This window comes from Neofelis nebulosa, chromosome 16 (assembly GCF_028018385.1).
Source record: "Neofelis nebulosa isolate mNeoNeb1 chromosome 16, mNeoNeb1.pri, whole genome shotgun sequence".
Taxonomy (NCBI): Eukaryota; Metazoa; Chordata; class Mammalia; order Carnivora; family Felidae; genus Neofelis; species Neofelis nebulosa.
In genome coordinates, this window is record NC_080797.1 from 28150350 (window position 1) to 28171181 (window position 20832).

Sequence of the window (20832 nt, forward strand, 5' to 3'; positions counted from 1 at the left end):
TAGGGTTTCCCCCGAGCAGTGGCCCTAACCCAGACTGCCCTTGGCTTCTCCTGGGGGCTCTGTCACAGGAACACGTGTGACCCCTGCAGATCCCAATTCAGTAAGTCTGGGGCAGGGCCTGTGCTTTTTGCTCTGGAGCCCAGACATGGTGATGGGGACAGATAAATCACTAAGACCAGGTACTGTTTGTACACGTTTGAGGATCTCATGATTGGCCTTGTGGAGCCGCTGGTTCGGAGTGTGCAGAATGAGATTCCTAAAGGCCCAGATTCGGGAGAAACCTGTTCAGGAGAAGTAGCCCTGGAGGAAGCGGGCTGCGGGCTAATCAGGGCTGCAGTGGTCTGTTGTGGGGGGAGTTGCAGGGTTGGGGGAGGCCCCCGCAGCACAAGGCGGCACGTGGAAGGCACCCTGCTTTCCCCTAGAGCGAAGGTTTCTCATTAGTGAACCTCAGAGGCACCGGGAGAAACTCACATTCAGACCCCCGGGCCCCATCAGCAAGTCTGATCTCAGGGCTGAGGTAGGCGGACCCCACCTGAGGACACCCTGCTTCACGGCAAAGCATGTCTCCCAGTCCTCACCTGGCGATGGTTTAAAACAAAACAAGGTTTCCCTTAAAGAGCAGTCTTCTCTTGTAGATAGAGAACTGACCTAAAGATAAAGGTTTTTTCCAGATCAAGGAATGTACACAGCTTGGACTAGTTCTTGCTTATTTTTGTCTTGGAAATACAGATCATAAAATCTTTGATAGGTTTGAGAGAACAGTGGAGGGATCCATAGGGTGAGACCCGAATCACAGTGAAAGAACAAAAAAGAAAGTATGTCAGGGGGCTGACAGCCCAGCGTGAGGGTGAACTGGTTCTTCTGGGTAGTTAGAGCCAAACAGACTTTCCCGCCAGATCAAGTCCCAGTTGCTTATTTTATATTCAACTTTGTCTCTCTTACAGTGAAATGCACACAGTAGGCGCTCAATCAGTGTGTAACATGCACTAGATAGTGTGGAGAACAGGGAGTGGGCGCTGAGAGAGCCGTGACCCTCTGCTCCCCAGCAAATACATCGTGTTTCTCTTTTATGCATAATTCACCACTTCCCAGGATGGAAGTATGCATGCAGATCATCAGAATAGAACTCCGCCTGAGCAATTTAAATATCAAGGGGGAGAATGTGAGACGCTTAGTAGAGGGATATTACAAGGTAACTGGGGAGAACTGCGTGAATTTTTAATGAAGCTTCATGATGCTTGGGCAGCATACAGCCTAAAGTAGGAATTACCCACACAAGTCTTACTCTGAACACATCTCGAAGGTCCTGATTCCTCTCATGACAAGGACACTTCTTTGTCCCTCATTATGAGATTCAGAATACTGTATACGTGCCACCGAGTAATCAAATTTCTGTCTCGATGAGATTTTTCTGGTAATTGCCTGTCGTTTTCTCTCACTTTACAAATGTGGGTGTTTGCGCTGTGGGCCCCTCAGCGGGGAGCCACTGTAGGCTAAGCTTAGCGTGGGGGGCTTTCACCGTGTGGGGGGGCTGCTCTCATGGAAGGCTTGTTTCCTCTCGTAGGACACCATGAAACCCCCCTGTCTGCATCTACCAAGATGCTGGAGAGATTCCCCAATAATCTGCCCAAACATCGAGAAAATGTGATCCCTGCCGATTCAGAGAAGAAGAGCTTTGAGGAAGTGAGTGGGGGCGTAGACAGTTCCTGGCTCCTCATGTGAGGTGTTGGGGGCTAAGGCATTTGCCCTTGGCTTTAGAGCTTACGGTGAACTCGGGAGGGGAGAGGGATGCTCGGGAATCCGTAGCACGCATCACCCCATGACAGACTGCTGGGGGGTTGGTGCTAAGGGCTTAGTGAAGGCTGTAAGAAGGGTGGAGGGATGGGGAGGGGGGGGGGTCTGGCTCAGTGGGAGAGAGGCAGAGGGCACTGGAGGGAAGAGAGCAGCAGAGATGAGGGCCTGGAGGTGGGACTGACCTTGCCTGGGTACCTCTGGGGCCGATACCTACTCCGAGGCCACCGGGGGGGGGGGGTGGGGGGAGTCGTGAGAAGTGGGGCCGTGTCCTACAGAGGAACCATGTTACCGAGGTTCGGTGGCACGTGGCAGTGGAGCAAAGGGTTGATGAAAAGAGGACGTGGGAGACCTGAAGCTTCACGAAGCCAGGAGTGGCCCTTTGGAAGCAGCCTGCTTGGCTGCTCGGTCTGGTGGGGACCCAGGGTGCCCACGGGATGGAGCTTTGGGCAGTGGGGAGGCCCACCCAAGCGGTAGCTGCCATGAGCCTCTGACCTGGGCTGCCCTCCTGCAGCCCTGGGGAGGCAGGGTGCCAGTCAGGGTCTCAGCTGGACACCAGTGGCCACTCAGATGAGGACGATCGGAGGGCAGTGTAATGAAGAGATTGTTCACACAGATGTGGACAGTCCCAGGGCTTCTCTTAGCATCCTTTAGCCTGAAGTTGGGGGGAGGGAGCAGAAAGGGCCCCAGGCCAGGAGCCTAGAGGTTCAGTTGACATGTTCAGCAACCCCACGGAACCGGACCTCATTCTCCTCCCTCTGGCCCATCTGCTGGTGTCCCAGTCAGAAGCCAGGGGGCTGGGAGACCACTGCTATGCCCGTAGGTGGCACAGAGCAGGTGGAGAAGGCAGGAGGGTGCCTTCTCTGCAGGCAGGCGTCCAGCATGGCCAGTGAGGTGGGGGCGGGTCCGAAGGTCCATTTGGACTTGGCGAGTCTTGGCATCCTTGCCATGGAGACCCCAGGCCCGAGAAGGGGCCTGAGAAGGGACAAGGTCCAAGGAAGACGAGAGGGGCTGGCTTGCGGGGGGACCACGATCACGGCAAGTTCACTGTAGGGGTCCAGATTTTATCCAGAGAGAAAGGAAGGAAAAGCATGTGCCTGTTGAAGATTCTAGAGCAAAATATCTTGAGTTGCCTGTTACTCTAGAGGTAGCCCGTTGGGAAAATACATGGAGTCCTAGGACAGTGATTTTGGAAAGCATTGGTGCCCTAAAGTCTCCATCTGATTTTGATCTTATCAAAGTGACTCCTATCCATCCTGGAACGCTTAGAAAATAAAAGTATAGAGAAGAAAGAGGACAGTACCCTTAATGTAACACCCAGAGGTAGCCACAGTTAGGATTTTAATAATCATCCAAACTTGAACAGAGTTTTCTAAAACTCCATTAAAATACTCTGAAGTACATTGATATGGCAGTAAGGCACCTTCTTTAACAAAAGCGTTTGAACAGAATCTAACCAAAGGAGGGTTGCTCCTGGTCACGTGCTCAGCAGACATTCCTGAGCTGCCTGCTCCACACCAGCCGTCCCACCCAGCCCCATGCACTGTAGGGGTGGGGCAGCTGCTGGGAGAGAGCCCTAGGCAGGAATCGGGACGGGAGAGGTAGGTGCGTGGGGTCGGGTGTTGGGGGGGATGCCAAACCCTCTGCACTTGCCCAGAGGCCGTGCAGTCACTTCATTGGACAAGCAGTAATGGCACTCCTGGAACCCTGGATGTTCGAGAATGAATCGACGTGTTCTATAAACTGTTCTTGAAGTCCTAGAGCCTCCAAGAAGTTCAGACGGAAGGTCCACTTTTATCTGATTTCATTCTGGGCTTCCCAAGTAAAAGTTTTTTTAACAAAAGATTCTGATGTTTTTCTGAAACTTTGAAAAAGAGTGGAATACTCGAGAAAATGATTTTGTTTTTGGAGTTGCACCGAAAGTTTATAAGCCACAGAAGCAAGCTGCTTCATTACTCTTCAGCCGCGTGTGTGTGCACACACATTGTTTTCCTTTTTATTTTTTAAATTTATTTATTTTGAGAGAAAGGGCACATGTGTGCACACGAGTGGAAGAGGGGCAGAGAGTCGGGGAGAGAGAGAATCCCAAGCAGGATCTGCACCGTCAGTGTGGAGTCTGACACTGGGCTCGATCCCACAAACTGAGGTCATGACTTGAGCCAAAATCAAGAGCCTGACGCTTAATCCACTGAGCCACCTTTTTAATGTGACATGGTATTGATGACCGCCAACATTTTTACCAGACTTTGTTACAGATGATTTCAGAGCTTTCCCATTTACCAAATCTACCATCAAAGGAGGAGGTCTCTGCCTTCAGTAAGACTTTTCAAAAGAATATGGGATCTGAAGCCATTTCCCAAAGTACTGCTGTTAGAACTGTTTCTCAGTACTGATACAATCGCTACAATAAAGCATGGCCTCTCAGGGCAGTCACTTTGATAAAGACAGCGATTGTTTGGCTTTGTGAACTTTGATGAGCTTTAAAAAAAACACATTTTACGGTGGGGGTCATTCCTGGTAAATAGTCATGACTACTCTTGACTGTTTGGCCATTTCGTATCTGGCTAGAAATTCTGCAGTGACATAGTCCCTCTGTTCCACACAAGGTTATCAACCTGGTCGAGCAGACTTCAGAAAACGCGCCCACCGCCGTTTCACAGGAGGTGGAGGAGAAGTTCGAGCATGCCCCCGCTAAGCCCGAGGCCCCCGTGGACTCTGTGCTGAAGGACATAGCCACCATCATCCTGAGCACCTTCCTGCTCATCGGCTGGGTGGCCTTCATCATCACCTACCCCTTGGTAAAGCTCAGCCCCTTCCCTTTGCCTTCCTGTATGTTTTTGAACTGTGCTGGTCACCTGACGTTCATGACAAACAGCAGATATGTTTCCTTTCACATTTAAGAGTAAGTATGTGCTTCTCTTCAGAAACATTGTATTCAAAGAGACACTAGCTTCTCAGGAAATTTTTTTACCTATGTCTTAGAGTTAACTCATTGTAAAAGCTGATCTGTAAACCTTGCTTGCAGATCATTTTAGGGTTTTTTGTTTGTTTTTATTTTTGTTTTAAGAGAAGGAAGTCCTTCTTAAAGTTTATTTATTTATCTTTGAGAGAGACAGAGACAGCGTGAGCAGGAGAGGAGCAGAGAGAGAGAGGAGGAGAGAAAGAATCCCAAGCAGGCTCCTCCCTGTCCGCACAGAGCCTGATGTGGGGTTCAAACTCATGAATCCGTGAGATCGTGACCTGAGCCGAAACCAAGAGTTGGGACGCTTAACCGACTGAGCCATCCAAAGTTAACTATTTCCCTTTTTGAGAATAGTCATAATAGATGAAAATCCACTTAACTTTCCTCCCTTACAAACTGCCTCTTAGAGACACTGGCACGAGTGAAAACGGCGGCCCCCCTTGCACTTTCTAGTTGGAAATGAGCGAGCTAAATTTACATGGTTGAATATGTTGTGGGTTGGATAAAACCTTGTAGAAGAATATTCCATATTCGAGTTGCTCAGAGCATTGAAGTGTCATCACCTGGGAATACTAGTGCCCAGGAAGCTCATGTCCCCTGCAGGAATGGCGATGACAGACCCTTCCATTGGTACAGATGGGTCCACTCCACGTGCACTGTTTTCTATTTTACCTCACACAGTCCTGCGAGGTCATTATTACTGTGCCCTGCCCACAAATGAAGAAGCTGGGCTCTGGGAAGTTAAATAACTTTCCCAGGGTTAGTCAGCCGGTGATGGATTTGAACCCAAGTTCAGAGAGAGAGAGAGAGAGGGGGGGGGGGGTGTACACGAGAACCAGAAAACTCCCAGGGGGTGTTGGCTACACACCCATCCCTTCGGTCCCCTTCCCACACAGGCGGTACAATCATGGCTCACTGCTGCTTCAAATTATGACAGAGAATTTCTCAGAACAGAGAGAAGAGTGTGGGGTATGGGGAGGGCAGCTTGATGAAATGGGGCTGGAGTGGGGCCTTGGCCAGGCGCCACATTTCAGCCACATTCTGGCTGTGTGGCCGTGGGAAGATGGCAGCAAGGTTCCGAGCCCCCGCTGCTTCCTCTGCCTGGTCGGTGGCCGTCTGTGCACTCCCCTCTGTCAAGTGCACAGCCGTAGTGGACGGCAAGCCTGGAGCTGCCTGTGTCCACCATGCTCCAAGCTACGTGGCATAACCATTCTTCCTCTTTGGTTTCATTTTTGCAACCACTCCCAGACTTCCGTGAAAGTCCCAGGATTTTAGACTTAAGTGGAGCCCCCTTCATCTGGCCCAGCCTCCACCTACAGCTCAGTCCCCCCTCCCGCCCCTGTCGGGCCCGTCCAGCAGGGGGCGTGGGCTGTCCTGGGAGCTCCTAACTGGCGGGAAGCTCTCGAGTCTTCCAACCACCCTATCCCCCCTCCTGTGCCTTCTCACTGGTCTCCTCGCACCCCATCCCTTGGGCAGCGCACCTGCTTCCTCCGCCACAGGGAGCCTCACCCTCCCAGCCTCTCTCTGTCCCCGGGGGAGCGGGCTGCACGTGTCTGGATGTGCGTTTCTCTCCCCAGAGCATGCAGCAGCAGCAGCAGCTCCAGCACCAGCAGTTCCAGAAGGAACTAGAGAAAATCCAGCTCCTGCAACAGCAGCAGCTGCCCTTCCATCCCCCTGGAGACACGGCTCAGGACGCTGAGCTCCTGGACTCGTCCGGCCTGTACTCAGAGAGCTCGGGCACCAGCAGCCCCAGCACATCCCCCAGAGCCTCCAACCACTCGCTCCACTCCAGCGGCTCTGCCTCCAGGGCTGGTGCCAGCCCCTTCCTGGAGCAGGACGATGAAGGTGAAGCGAGTTGCCATTTTGGTGCTGTTTTCTCTTTCATTTGAACACAACCTGAGAGGCGTGTTCTTCGGGGGAGTCTCCGTGGGACTGTGAAGTGTCGTTTCTGAGGGCTCACCGTGTTCTCACCTAGGTCCCTTTCCCTCTGGGGGCCAGGCTTGCATGCCATCCGGGCCTCTCCCACTCAGGGGGCCTTTTGGGGTCTACCTTGTCCTCCTGCCATCTTGCCCCATAAGGGCTGGCAGTTGCTGCTGACCAGAGGTGCACTGGGCATCTGCCTTGGGGGAGTTCCTGCAGCCAGTCCGTGGCCAAGTGTGACTGTTGATCCCGGTTCCTCTGGGAAGTGGGTTCGGGCCGGTTGTCAGGGCCGATGTTCTGAGGGGATGGGTACAGAGCTAGTGTACGAGACCTGAGCCCCAGACCCGGCCACCCCTGGTCTCTTCACTGCACATCCACTGCCTGGAGGCTCCAGGCTCAAGTCGTAGGCGGGTCTGTGGAGAAGCCCTGTCTTCTGACAATAATGTAAAGGCAGGAACGGAGGGCAGGAGGCGGGGGAGGTGGCAGCCCTGGGTGTCGATGCCCTGCGGGCACTTGTTACCAGGGGCTGGGAACCTAGAGCCTGTGAGATCCCATCTCTGAACCTGAGCTCAGGACGCTGCTTCCGTTCTAGCCTCAAGGTGTTTCAGGTTAGGTTTGCTTAAAACAACTTCTTCCTGTTTTGTCCCAGATGAGGAAACCAGCATGGTGATTGTTGGGAAGATCTCATTCTGTCCCAAGGACGTGCTGGGCCACGGAGCTGAGGGCACGATTGTGTACCGGTGAGTGGATTGGAGAGCTCTGTGACTTGCCCTCACGTCCAGGTCTGTCGGCCTGCAGGTGGCACGCCAGGCTGGGGGGTGCTGCAGGGTCACGGTGGTTGCCAAGACGGAGGACTTCACCTCCAGGGAGGAAGTGCTGGCCGCGTGGTGGTCGGTCAGGGGCTACGAGGCTCCCAGGGTGGCTGCCGCATCGCAGAAGGAGCACCATGGGTCTGCGGGTCTCCCGTTTCCACAGCCTGGCTCGCCCCCCCCCCCCCCCCCCCAAACCAACCTGTGATCCTTGTCCTCAGGGGCATGTTCGACAACCGCGATGTGGCCGTCAAGAGGATCCTCCCCGAGTGTTTCAGTTTCGCGGACCGTGAGGTCCAGCTGCTTCGGGAATCAGACGAGCACCCCAACGTGATTCGTTACTTCTGCACGGAGAGGGACCGGCAGTTCCAGTACATTGCCATCGAGCTGTGTGCGGCCACCCTGCAGGAGGTGGGTGCCCCTGGGGCCGCTTTGCCTTCGTCCTGCGGCCTCCCTGCTCCTGGAGGCAGCTGGCACGAGAGACTGTCATTTCTTTTCCCTTTATTTCTCTGTATTCACTTTACTGAAGTTACAACACAGCACACTCACGTAAATGAACAGTTGGTGCATGTGACGGGGCTCACACCCATGTAACCACAAACAATCCGGTTGGAGGGTATTTTTATCACCTCAGCTCCAGTTGGGTGGGATGGTCTTTGGTTACAGTTAGTATCTCTGTCCCTCCGCCTCCAGAAAACCTGGCAGTTGTTCTCCCGGTGGGTTAGGGCTGCTCTGGGCTTGGAGGATGCTGGTTGAGGAGTCAGGTCATTGAGACCATCCAGCGAACTCCTTTTGCTCAGTCTCCAGGCTCACGTGACACTATGTCAGTATCAGACACCTGCAGGTTTGCCTGTAGGAGGCAGTGAACTTGAGTTGCCCTCTTACCTTTCTCCCCGCACACGAGTCAGCTGGAACTTTTAAGTCCGCCTACGGCTGCCAGAGAAAGTCCATGAGCAAATGTGGATTTGGACAGAGTGTGGTCAGTACAACTTCCCGTTTCTTTCTTAAAATAGGATCAGAGAAAATGAGCCAACCTAATCCCAAACATTAATTAAGGCAAAAAGTTGCAGGCAGGACTTTCCTGAATAAAATTGAATCACTTAGAGAAAAAAAGTGCTGTGTGGAGGGGCCCGTCCCCAAGGGCTGTGTGCGTGACCTGGCTGTCGTGTGTCTCTTGCAGTACGTGGAGCAGAAGGACTTTGCCCACCTCGGCCTGGAGCCCATCACCTTGCTGCAGCAGACCACCTCGGGCCTGGCCCATTTGCACTCCCTCAACATTGGTGAGAAGCTTCCCCTGTATTTACCAGCTGCGGCCCGGTGGGGAGCTCCCTTGCTGGGGAGGGGTCCTTGCCTCTGCTGAGAATCTCAGCGTCATCGCTGGTGTGCCTGTGGGGTTTTTAGGTGGCCTTTTGAGAATAAGAATTTGAGGAGGAATCTTTCACAGCTGTAAACCAGAAAACCCTTAGAGGTCTGGCGGACCCGCTGGGAGTCCGTGAAGGGTGCACTCCCCGCCGCAGGAGGAGGCCCGATGCCACTGGTAAATACCAGACTGATCTGGAGTTTTCTATTAGTTCACAGAGACCTGAAGCCCCACAACATTCTCCTGTCCATGCCCAACGCACATGGCAGGATCAAGGCCATGATCTCTGACTTCGGCCTCTGCAAGAAGCTGGCTGTGGGCAGGCACAGTTTCAGCCGCCGCTCAGGAGTGCCTGGCACAGAAGGCTGGATCGCTCCGGAGATGCTGAGCGAGGACTGTAAGGACAATCCCGTGAGTAGTGGGAGCAGCTCTGGGGAAAACTGCCAGCCTCCCGCATCTTCGGGGACGAGAGCCTCTGCATTCAAGACTTGGGGGCTGCGGCGCACGTAGCTGGAACATGACAGTTCTTTATCAAAGAGCTTCTGTGTGAATAGCATGCTGCTGGCGTTTTCCATGTGGTCTCGTGTTCAGACAAGTGAAAGGGGCAAGTGTGGGCAGTTGTCCGTGTCTCCCCCCTACTTTTCAGTCACTTCCAACCCCAGCCAGTCGGCTCTAGAGCCCACGTTCCACTGTGAACACCGACCCTCATGCAGCCCCTGCGGGTGCCAGCGCTGCTCTGGGCACTTCCGGTGTGCTAGTCCGGTCTCCCGGGACCCTTCAAGGTGGTAGAAGCAACAGCAGCACTCCTGTCCTTGCTGCTTCTCAGTGAGGATGAGAATTTTCCAGAAGCCTCTCACACCCTGTGTCTCTCTTTTCAGACCTACACAGTGGACATCTTCTCTGCGGGCTGTGTCTTTTACTACGTGATATCTGAGGGCAGCCACCCTTTTGGCAAGTCCCTGCAGCGGCAGGCCAACATCCTCCTGGGCGCCTACAGCCTTGACTGCTTACACCCGGAGAAGCACGGTGAGGGGGCAGCAGAGGACGGTCGGGAGCCGCTCCGGCTGACCACGTGGCCCCTGAGCCCTGGGAGGGCGCCAGCCCTGTGCTTCCAGAGGCCCTTCTTTCCAACCGCTGGCCCTGTGAGCCTCAGTGCATCACCGACTCACTCCAAAGCTGGTAGAAGGTTGGGTTGTCTTTGGAGCATCTCCTCCTGAAGGCACACAGCTCTGAGGTTCCTTCAAGTCCCCCAGTTACCTGTGTGACCCGGGCAAGGACCTCTATTTTCCAGCTTGTGGCTTGTGAGCATTTAATAGTCCCTTCCTGCGCTGACATTCAGGACAGTCGTCCGTGCTCCATAAACTCGTGTGCAGGCCAGTGATCAGGGGGTGTGGCTGGGCGGGGGGGGGGCAGACACCTGGGTCTTGCTCTCTGGGTGCAGGGGCGACAGGTCTTTTTTCCTAACTTCAGCGTTTCCTGTGTTAAAATTGGCCCATGACACCCAGTGCCACCTTTTTAAAAAATGTAAAACTAACTCACTGTTTTAGATTAATTTTTATTATTCCTTGTAGAAAAAGATTAGCATAAAAGATCCATAATCCCATTACACAGTGATGAATTCCTGCTATTAATACTTCTGTATATCTTATTCCAATCATGTATTTAGTTAGATATGCATACTTTTGTAAAATAAGTAAATAGTACATACTCTTTTTTGGCATGCTTTTTTTTCTTACATGCCTTTATTTTTATTTTGTTCTTTTTTATGGGTAATTGTTATTTTTTAATTTATTGATTTATTTTTAGTTTGCATCCAAGTTAGCATATAGTGCAACAATGATTTCAGGGGTAGATTCCTTAATGCCCCTTACTCATTCAGCCCACCCCCCTCCCACAACCCCTCCAGTAACCCTCTGTTTGTTCTCCATATTTAAGAGTCTCTTATGTTTTGTCCCCCTCCTTGTTTTTGTATTATTTTTGCTTCCCCTCCCTTGTGTTCATCTGTTCTGTGTCTTAAAGTCCTCGTATAAGTGAAGTTCTATGATATTTGTTTTTCTCTATTTCGCTTAGCATAATACCTTCTAGTTCCATCCACGTGGTTGCAGATGGAAAGCTTTGATGCTTTTTGATTGCCGAGTAATAACTCCGTTGTGTATATATATACCACATCTTCTTTATCCATCCACCCATCGATGGACATTTGGGCTCTTTCCATACTTTGGCTATTGTTGATAGTTGGCATGCTTGTTTTTTTAACATCATCTTGAATATCTCTCCAAGTTGATAGGTATTCCACCAGGGCATCATTTTTTTTTGACTTTTTTTTTTTATTGTTTGTTTATTTTATTTTATTTTTTTTTTTTTAATTTTTTTTTCAACGTTTTTTATTTATTTTTGGGACAGACAGAGACAGAGCATGAACGGGGGAGGGGCAGAGAGAGAGGGAGACACAGAATCGGAAACAGGCTCCAGGCTCTGAGCCATCAGCCCAGAGCCTGACGCGGGGCTCGAACTCACGGACCGCGAGATCGTGACCTGGCTGAAGTCGGACGCTTAACCGACTGCGCCACCCAGGCGCCCCTGTTTGTTTATTTTTGAGAGAGAGTGGGAGACAGAGAATCCGAAGCAGGCCTCAGGCTCTGAGCTGTCAGCACAGAGCCTGACACGGGGCTCAAACTCATGAACCATGAGATCGTGACCTGAGCCAAAGTCAGACCCTCAACCAACTGAGCCACTCAGATACCCCTTACCAGGGCATCGTTCTAATAGCACAGCCCAGTACATGGAGGCAGTGTTACCAAAGCCTCCGACAGTGGGTATTTCTAATTACTTCTTTTCACAGACTGTGTGGTGAGGACTCCCCTTATCAGCTGAAGCTTGTGCAAGTTCTTAATTACGCTATTGGAGTGAGGTTGTGTCAGTAGAATCTTGAATCAAAAGGCACCTGCACCGTTAAGGTTTGAGTATTTCATGGCGGCTGCGGGCCGGTGATAATCAGTTACTTGTTTATTTTCCTCCTCTGTAGAAGACGTCATTGCCCGGGAATTAATAGAGAAGATGATCGCAATGGATCCTCAGAAACGCCCCTCTGCGAAGCATGTGCTGAAGCACCCGTTCTTCTGGAGCCTGGAAAAGCAGCTCCAGTTCTTCCAGGTACATCTCTTGTTTGTGGTTTGTTTATTATCAAAAGTCTTCATTTAACTTCTTCCAGATTTTGAAAGTACAGCAAAAGGCAAAAAATAATAAAATAAAATAAAATAAAATAAAATAAAATAAAATAAAATAAAATAAAATAAAATAAAATAACAAAAAACAAATGATTCCTAATCCCATAACCAAGAGATAACCAGGGTCAACATTTTTAACATACCTTTTTCATATAGATAAAAATGTGATTAGGATCAAACCGTATATACAATTTTGTATCCTTTTTTTTTTTTTTTACAGTACATAATATTTTAATATAGTATTTTATTACAGTATTAATAGTACTGTATTAATATGGTCTTTAATGTAGAACTTTAACACAATCTTTCTCCATGTTAAAGTTCTAAAACTTTAATGACTCTAGTGCTCTGTCATATGCTATATTCTGGGAAATTTCAAATACACACAAAAGTGGAGGGAATACTATAATGAACTCCCATTTACCCATCAGCCAGCTCCAGCAATTACTACCTGAGCCTCTGCTCTCTCTCCACCGCTCTCCACCCAATTACTTCGAAGCAAATCATAGGCATCGTATTTCATTCAAGTCTCATAAATCTAAACGTTTACTTACATTGGGCTCTTTCTATCCTTTTTAACTCAGTCTTTGCCCAGATCTCTCTTTGCTTGAGGTGGATTCTGAGATGTTAAATTGTAGGATCAGTAGCTGTGAGCTTCTTCAGTGGTTTGGCTGTGTGTAGGCTTTGTAGTCGAGCCTTCTGGGGTCAGATCAGCATGGCTCAATCCAGACACACCAGCTCTGAGAAGCAGGCACACGCGGGCAGTGCTTTTCCTCCTGGGCCTGGATCAGAGGGGAACTTGGGTTTAGGAGTGATCATCAAAGTGTCCTGGAGTCTGACTAGAGCTTTGGTTCTGGTGTAACTCCCAACATGTAAGCGCCTTGAGGGCAGGAGTGGTTGGCTTCTGGATTTGTTGCTGTGTCCCCACTGCCCAGGACATAGCCTGGCACATGGCAGATGCTTAGTCACTGTTTGGATGGATTGGGAAGGGGAGGGTTTCGTGCCCTTCTCCATGACAGCAGTGAGTGTGGATAACATCAGGCTCGTTCTCTGTGTTGCACAGGTCATAACCTTCGAGTTCTGAGGTCACTTGTCCTGCAGGGACTTCTGAAAACTAGCCAGGTTCCTTTGAGGATGACCAGATGTAGGGCAGGAATAGAGCTCACAGAGAGGGACCTCCACCCCTCTGTGGGTTAGGATTAAAACTCTTAAGTTTTGCCAAGTCCCATGTCTTGTGAACACACCAGGCTTCCGTTGTATTGACCAGCTATACCCGCTCTGCAGAAGTTGTCCCTCCAAGGCTTGCCCATGGCGGGTACAAGTCCGAGAGTCGGCCAGCCAGGCTCCATCTTCATCAGAGAAGGAAGAGACTGTGGCCGGTGAGGCTGTGCAGCGTTAACGTGTGTGGGGCTCGCCGCTCCCGTTTCCTCGGCTGTTGGAGCTCGTGCCCAAGCTGTGTCCCTCAAACACGGTCCAGGCCCTCTGCAGCCCACACTCTTGTCAGCAGCTCTCTCCCTCTACAAGAGGGCTTCATCTGTCTTCTCTAATTGTTTGCATGAGGACTGATGGCCAGTCCTAGATTTGCGCTTGTCCCGTTGCCCTGGGTGGTGGAAAAGCGCAAGATGCAAATCAGAATTGAGCTCTGGTGGTGGTGGTGGTGCTTGTTGTCCGTTGATGAACACAGGTTGCACACAGGGGCTCCGTGTGGCACGTCGTACGTGTGCACATGGGTGACACGTGGGTGAGGCGTTAGGGTTTGTGGAGAGGTGTGACACGTCTCTGTCACGGAGATGTCCGTGTGGGCCTCTCCCCTGTGAACCCCAGACACGGCTGCTCACGGGGGAGAAGTGAATGGATCGTGAGGGGACAGAGACAGGACGCTCGCTGCCGGTTCTGAGGCAGACTTCAGTCTGGGCCTGCGGCTTGCGTGGCAGTGACCATTCCGTGACCTGGTGTTTCACTCCTCCAGCTTCTGCTTCTCTGCACACTGACCGTCACCTGCTGCCCTTGTCACCCTCATAGGACGTGAGTGACCGAATAGAAAAGGAATCCCTGGACGGCCCGATAGTGAAGCAGCTGGAGCGAGGCGGGAGAGCCGTGGTAAAGACGGACTGGAGAGAGAACATCACCGTCCCCCTGCAGACAGGTGACCGTGCCGAGGCCCTGACAGCAGATGTTGGCAGACGCGTTCCAAGAGCAGCAGCCGTTTCTAGGAAGTGAACATGGAATTGGCAACTCTAGGCTGTTTGGGCTCCAAATCCCCCTCGCAGGGTTGAGGCTTTTGTGGGTGTGTCCTCTGGGGTTTGGGCACAAATCAGACCTTTACACTGACGTGGGTTTCATGTGCGTCCCTTAGGGTGACAGGTGAGTGATGGGTGCCCTGCCCTCACTGGTTATTCCTGGTTGTGGGTGCAACCAGGAGGCAGAATTCAGACTGCCACTGCCCTCGGGTTCACTCTGGGGGACACACTCCTGTCAGTCACAAGTATGGCAGAGTTATGTCGTGTCTCAGTCTGATCGCTTAATCCCGGGGAACCCCAGCAGTCCTTTTCTTTCGAAATGTGTTTGTTACATTGTAGTCCTTGTTTTTTTCCCTAGATCTGCGTAAATTCAGAACCTATAAAGGTGGCTCTGTCCGCGACCTTCTCCGAGCCATGAGAAACAAGGTAAGGGGGGTGAACCCCAGATGAGACCAGCAGCCGGGGTACAGCCACCCTCCTCCTCCTTTCTGTCCTCTGGGTCCTTCCATTCATACTAGAATCCTGACCTCGCAGAGGCTCTTCTGTGTTGCCTTGGACGGGTTTTCTCTTCAGGGATGTTGTGAGGAGTTCCGCTCTGGGAAGCAGGCTCTCTGATGCTGCTGTTGTCTGTGGTGACTTTTGTATGCCCTGTGCCTGCCTGATACAGCGCCGCCGTATAAACTCCCTTAATGGAGACCTTCCCACGCAGGCCTGGCCCGCGGGCCACTCTGGTAGGGAAGCTCCCTCCCGCCTTCACAGCACTGGGCCAGGCCCAGCTCTGAGGCCCCCTCCTGAGGGAGGGGAAGCAAGTAAGATAAACAGATGGACTGTGGGTCCATAAGCCTTTTCTCCTTTCAGAAAACCAGCTAACATCCTGTCTTCCTTGGATAGTAAGAGGGTCTTTTAGCGGTGTTTCCCAGCTTCCCAGCTGCTAACCGCCGTGTCTGTGTGTCCGCCCTGTTTGCAGAAGCACCACTACCGGGAGCTCCCCGCGGAGGTGCGGGAGACGCTGGGCTCTCTCCCCGACGACTTTGTGCGCTACTTCACGTCCCGCTTCCCCCACCTCCTCCCCCACACCTACCGGGCCATGGAGCCCTGCAGCCACGAGAGGCTCTTCCAGCCTTACTACTGCCACGAGCCCCCAGAGCTCCGGCCCCCCGTGACTCCAGACGCCCTTTGAGCTGGGGTGGCCGCCGTTCTGGTGGCCCCAGCTGTGACTGAGGGCCTGGTCTCTACCAGCCCGAGCCTGATGCCTCCCGGCTTAGCAGGGAGACCAGGCCCCCAAACCAAGTGCCTTGAGCCCGCTCTACAGCCAGCAGAAGATGATGCTCACCCCAGGAAGTGGGGAACACGACCCCCCCGCCTTGGCCTGTAGGATGCTGGGAAGCTGTTGGCCATGAGAGCTTTACGTTCGGGGGTCCTCTGCTGAGGAGGGCCCGTCGCAGAGGCAGTGAAGGAGGCATCCTCCACCTCCTCGTGGACACACGTGCTTCAGACTTACACTTGTTTGTAAACTTCCTGTTTGATGTCAACCTGTGAGGAAGAGAGAGGAGGGAGTGCTACGTTTTGCCTACAGGCAGGACCGGGAGCATCTCTCTCCTCGACCAGCTAGGCTGAGACGCACTCAGTGCAGCCTCTGCTCGGAGTGGGGCTCCAGAGGTGAGCGGCGCTAAGGAGGAGGAAGACGTTCAGAGGGTATCGTTCCCCGGGGATCACAGATGCCTCACTCATCATGAACGTGCCCAAAGCCTCCCAGGTCACTACAACCAGTGTTCCCTGGGGGCAGTGAAGAGTCTGGAGTGTGGGGCGTGGCATTGGGACAGATCAGCACCACATGCCCCGGTGGCCTTCGGTGGATTTAAGGGGGTGCTTGGAGCATTTGGGGGCGAGGGGTGGTAAGTTCCCCATCACGAAGAGCAGCACCCAGGCGAGAGCAGGCCAAATAGGACCCTCTCAGCCACCCTGGGAGAGCCCTGGGCCAGCAGGTGGGCAATGAGGTTCCCCCATCCCTGGACCCGGCAGGACGGGCCGGGGGGGGCGGAGCCAAGGCCAGGGTCACCACTTGCTTCGTGGGCAGGTTTTTATGTTTCTCCTGGCAGATTTTAATAACTTTCTCTTTTGAACATACTGTAGAATGCTGCGTTAGCATAGGTAAGCTGAACTTGAAGTTTACTTGTGAAGAAGCTAAATGCAAGATCTATAGTACACTTTCTCTTTTGTGTGGCACCAAAAGTCTCCATCCCCTCCAGAAAGAGCGTTCGTGTTCAGAACGTGCTCTACTGCTGAGGAGTAAAACATTAGAGCAAGGCTATATACATCCATGAAACAGCTTCGAAGTGATATTCTCTACATTATGTCAGTACCATCTTTTTTGCTAAAACTAGTTTAATTTTTAACTTTAGTTTCAGTCAAAAATTCCTCTGTCTTTTCTCTACCGAGAGCCTTAGCAGTTAAGTGAGATCAGGGTACGAAGTAAGGAAATGTCTCCCGTGTCCTTTGTCCAGCCGGGTGAGCACATCATCACGCTGCCTTCAGTGCTGGCGACCGACCTCCGAGACTCCACTCAGGAGCGAGGGTGTACTGACGGACCGAGAACTCACTGTTTCTTCTGTGACGTGCTTGCTGATGGATTTGTACGAGGGCCTTCTGCCTTCGTAGAATTCCCTTTCATAATGCCTGAAGTCACTTTTTTTCTTAAATTAGCATTATCCTGCGTCTTTAAACCTCATCAGTTACCTCATTGATACCTTGGAACCCTGGCGTTTTTGGCTGACATCGTGGGATCTTCTGCCATACTTCCCGTTTTTCAGGAACACAGCCAGACGCCTCTCCTCTCCCTGCTCTGATGCACCCGCACCATTGTCTGTATGGCTCTGTGGTTGGTCATTTCACAGCCGGGCCTGAGTGGTGATGGCCTGCCAGGCAGTCAGGCGGAGAAGGTGCCACAAGGGACGAACAGGGCCGTCGGCCCTCTGTGCTGCCGGGACCTGGCCTGCTTTGGTCTCATGGCTGAACAGTGTCCTGGGGGGAGTAGTCAGGTCACTTCTGGCTGCCCAGGGTTTGTGTCCTCTCCCTATCTGGGCCCACCTTGTCTCCAGGATGGCTGTTTTTTAAATGCCTTTTCTCTTTATCGCCTTCATTTCTAACCACCCACCTTTCTCAAACTCCTGTATTCGATGTATTTTATTTTGAGTAGTCACTGTGTGAGCAGGCAGGATCCTGGGTGCTGGGGATGCAGAGGTAAACAAGATAGGCAAAACCTCTGCTTTTTAAAGAGCGTGGAGTGAGAGAGAAAGTAAGAAAGTAAGCAGAAAGTAAGCACCAGTACTCCCGGAAAAGCCAGAGGGTGGGCAAGGGCATTCATTTGCTGTTCACACTTGTTTCTTAAAGCTGCCTGTGACCCAGAACCCGTCTGATCTGGTCAAGTCTGCTCCGTTGGCCTTCTGTCCGTCGCTTTTCAGAATCTGGTCACTCATCAGTCCCTCGGGTGGTTTGAAGAGGTCTCTCGTGTGGGCACTTGTGGAAACACCTTGGGCATCATCTGCTATATCTTGTTCTAATCTGTAGAATTCTGGTTTCCTGTTGTGCTCGGCGTAGCGGGAAGGTGTCTTTTGCTAGAACAGGGTTTTTCAGCCGTGTGCGTCGCGTAGCAGCTGAGCTATTTGATCTTTAGTGTGATTTCTAGAAGGCTGTTTAACTTTTTAGAAGTACGCTACTTTCATTTTTTCCGACAGAATTTAGTCGCATCTGTTAGGAACCCCAGGGACACTCTCATTAAATCTTGTCTTGAACCTCGCGTTGAATCGGTCTTCGGTGCGCCTGCCAGAATTTCTCCTGTTGCTTCTTGAGTCTTTTTGACTTCAGCATATAAAGAGCTCACATGTCACTAGGTATCAGAGCACTTGCACTTTTGGGGAATCCCTGGTGTCCTTGGTAAGTCACCGAATCATCTAGTGGCCGACATAAAACCCGGGGCGCGGCAGGCTCTCCCTCCCCCTCCCTCTCCATGCCATAGTCCTCCTCGGTTCTTTCTGGTGAGACCTCACTCTGGCACATATTAGAGGATCCACAGGTTAGCGGGTCCAGCGAAGTATTTTCTTTCTGCCAACTCTAGAGGAAAGGTGTTTATCTCAGAGTCAACTTTTGGTGAGGTTTTGTGCGAATGTGACTTGTTTCCCGTTGCAGTTTCTCTCACTGCCGTGAAAGATGAACCGGCTGCCCCCCTCGCACTTGTGGGGGGCCTCTGGCCTGTAGGCCTTTCTCCTCTCAGCTGCTGTCTCTTCAGAAGCCGCGCTCTGGCCAGGCCTGGATGTCCCGAGACTGCTTTCATTCTCCAGCCCTGTTCATTGCATCCTTGGCCTTGAAGTCCTCACAGAGGGTAGACTGGTTCTTTGCCCCCCAAGAGCTGGATGAGGAAGCACACAGCACACCTGTAAAGAGTCTCTAAGTTCTCTTTAGCTTTCTCTCTGCTCGCTTAGTTCCTGAAATCCCTTTTCTTTGTACGTGTCAGTGTCTTTTCCTTGCTGATGCCTTCACCATCCCGGAGCAGTCCTTTCAGTTGAGTATGGCTTGGCATTGGTCTTTCCTAGGAGAGAGTCACCAGGTGTCCCATACGGATGGGCCCAAATTCCGCCTTCCAAGGTTGGACCATTCCCTTTTAAATCAAAGTGTCCCTTCTTCCCATACTTTGTTTCTTTTATGAAACAGTGATTTCCCGTGAGTAACCCAGGTTCCCGTTTCTTGTATCAGTGCGTAAACCCTTTCTGTTTTCATTGGACAACCACAAAGAAAGCATCCGCGACGAGCCTACCACTGGAGCAGCTTTAACGCTTCTGGCCAAAGCCCGCACCCCGCTCGCTTCACCCTGTGCTCTCTGTGTGTTCGGCGGGTACAGTATTTCTTTTCAGTATCCCAAAAGCTGTGACGGGGGAGTCCCCACTTACCTAGAAAGCATTACCAGTCAAACATGCAGCATTCTCAGATGCAGGCCTTACGTAGTGTTCCTTTTGCAATGACCTATTTATTTAACCTATTTATATTTATTTAATTTTTACTCTGACGTATACCCGGTTACAATTGCAGTTGCTTTGAAAGCACATCAGATTTGTTTTGGACAACACACCCCTGACCATTTTAAAACTGGAAAAGTTCTACTGTATCCTTCCACGGAATGGATGCCTCACAGTGGTTTTGTCATTAAAGGGTGAATGATTTGGTCAGGGTAAAAATTTTCATTTTTAAGTGATTTTTTTTTAAAGAAAATTCTGTGCCATTGTGTCTTCTCTGTGGACGGTTGTTTAATGGGTATATGTTAATTGTGTGATAGAATCCTCTTTGTGAACCTACAATCCTCTTTTTAGCTTTATATTTTATAAACTGCCAGATTGTACAATTTTTATGTGTATTTTTAAAGCTTGATGTGAGGGTAATTATCTAAGTTAAACAGCCTATTTTTGTACCTCCTGTACAGTTTTATAATTCTGCTGATTCATGATGGCGTCTCATGTTGCGCCAATGACAAATAAAGGTAGTTTTAGATCCGGAAGTTGATTTCATCTTCTTAAAGACTTGACCTTGACCCTCACCTTCAGGCAAGGGGTCACTCCCAGCTCTCTTCCTGGGTGTGATGTCTGGGTGGTGAAGGCGAGCGGCTGACTCAGCGGGTAGGGGGATGCGGTTGCCCGCCGGCATCCACGGCAGGGTCCGGGGGGGGGGGCTGGAACATCCTCCTTGGAGGCTGTGGGAAAACGTTCTTTGAAACCCTGCAGGGAGTCCCCAAAAGTATTGGTTTGGGCTGAATTCCAGGAAGCTGGCCAGGCTGGGACCAAACTGCCCCATGGCAAGTTTGGGGTGTGTGTACAGTGAATGGGGTACTGGACCGAAAAGCCCGTGAAGGGATTAAAGCCACTGCAGTCACGGCCAGCACAGTGCTGGGAAAGCCATGATCTGAGCGTGTCAGGCGCACGTAATCCGTCCACCCACACACCAGGGAACGAGCCCAGTGGCCAGTCTGGTTGGAATTTTGGATCCTGCCAGCGTGCTTCCTGCTTTCCTCCCCCCATCCCGTCTGGTGAAAGCGGAGGAGGCTCCTTTCTCTTGCATCATGGAAAGGGACCGCTCACAATGCACTGGGACTGGCTCCTTCTGCTCTGCCTGCCACCATCCCATCCCCCGGCCTCAGTGGGACCCCAGGACCATCCCCGAGAACCGTGGACACACCCTCCCTCCGAAGCTCTGGGTCTTGGATGTGGACAAATCCCAGGAAGTGTGAGGGGGCTGCGGGATGCCGTGGACGCCTGCCCGCTGCCTCCTACCATCTGATGCAACAGCACAGACCGCTCTTGGGTTCCCCACGGAGCTGCTAAGCCAGGGCAGGGGCCACATGCTGAATTGGCCCAGGCCAGGGAGGCAGACAACTGGCTGCAGCCTTAGCTGGCTCTGAGAGCAGTGAGAGAGGTGCGGGTCCTCAGGAGGAAGGCCAGCAGCTAGTTGGGACACTGGCATGGCCAGGGCCTTGGTTCTG

General features: G+C 51.8%; 1 protein-coding gene across 2 annotated transcripts in view; it reads left to right on the top strand.

Annotated features, from left to right (window-relative positions):
• ERN1 (endoplasmic reticulum to nucleus signaling 1) overlaps positions 1–19854 on the top strand; it is an 80696-nt gene extending 60842 nt beyond the window's left edge. For both annotated transcript variants that reach the window (XM_058705074.1, XM_058705073.1), the window contains exons 11-22: positions 1565–1683; positions 4398–4589; positions 6331–6598; positions 7323–7413; positions 7704–7893; positions 8663–8762; positions 9054–9253; positions 9721–9868; positions 11868–11995; positions 14092–14215; positions 14668–14735; positions 15277–19854. In XM_058705074.1, the coding sequence (XP_058561057.1) occupies positions 1565–1683; positions 4398–4589; positions 6331–6598; positions 7323–7413; positions 7704–7893; positions 8663–8762; positions 9054–9253; positions 9721–9868; positions 11868–11995; positions 14092–14215; positions 14668–14735; positions 15277–15489 (1841 nt within the window). In that variant the 3' untranslated portion in view covers positions 15490–19854. The remainder of the gene's footprint in view (positions 1–1564; positions 1684–4397; positions 4590–6330; positions 6599–7322; positions 7414–7703; positions 7894–8662; positions 8763–9053; positions 9254–9720; positions 9869–11867; positions 11996–14091; positions 14216–14667; positions 14736–15276) is intronic.
• The last annotated feature ends 978 nt before the right edge of the window (positions 19855–20832 follow it).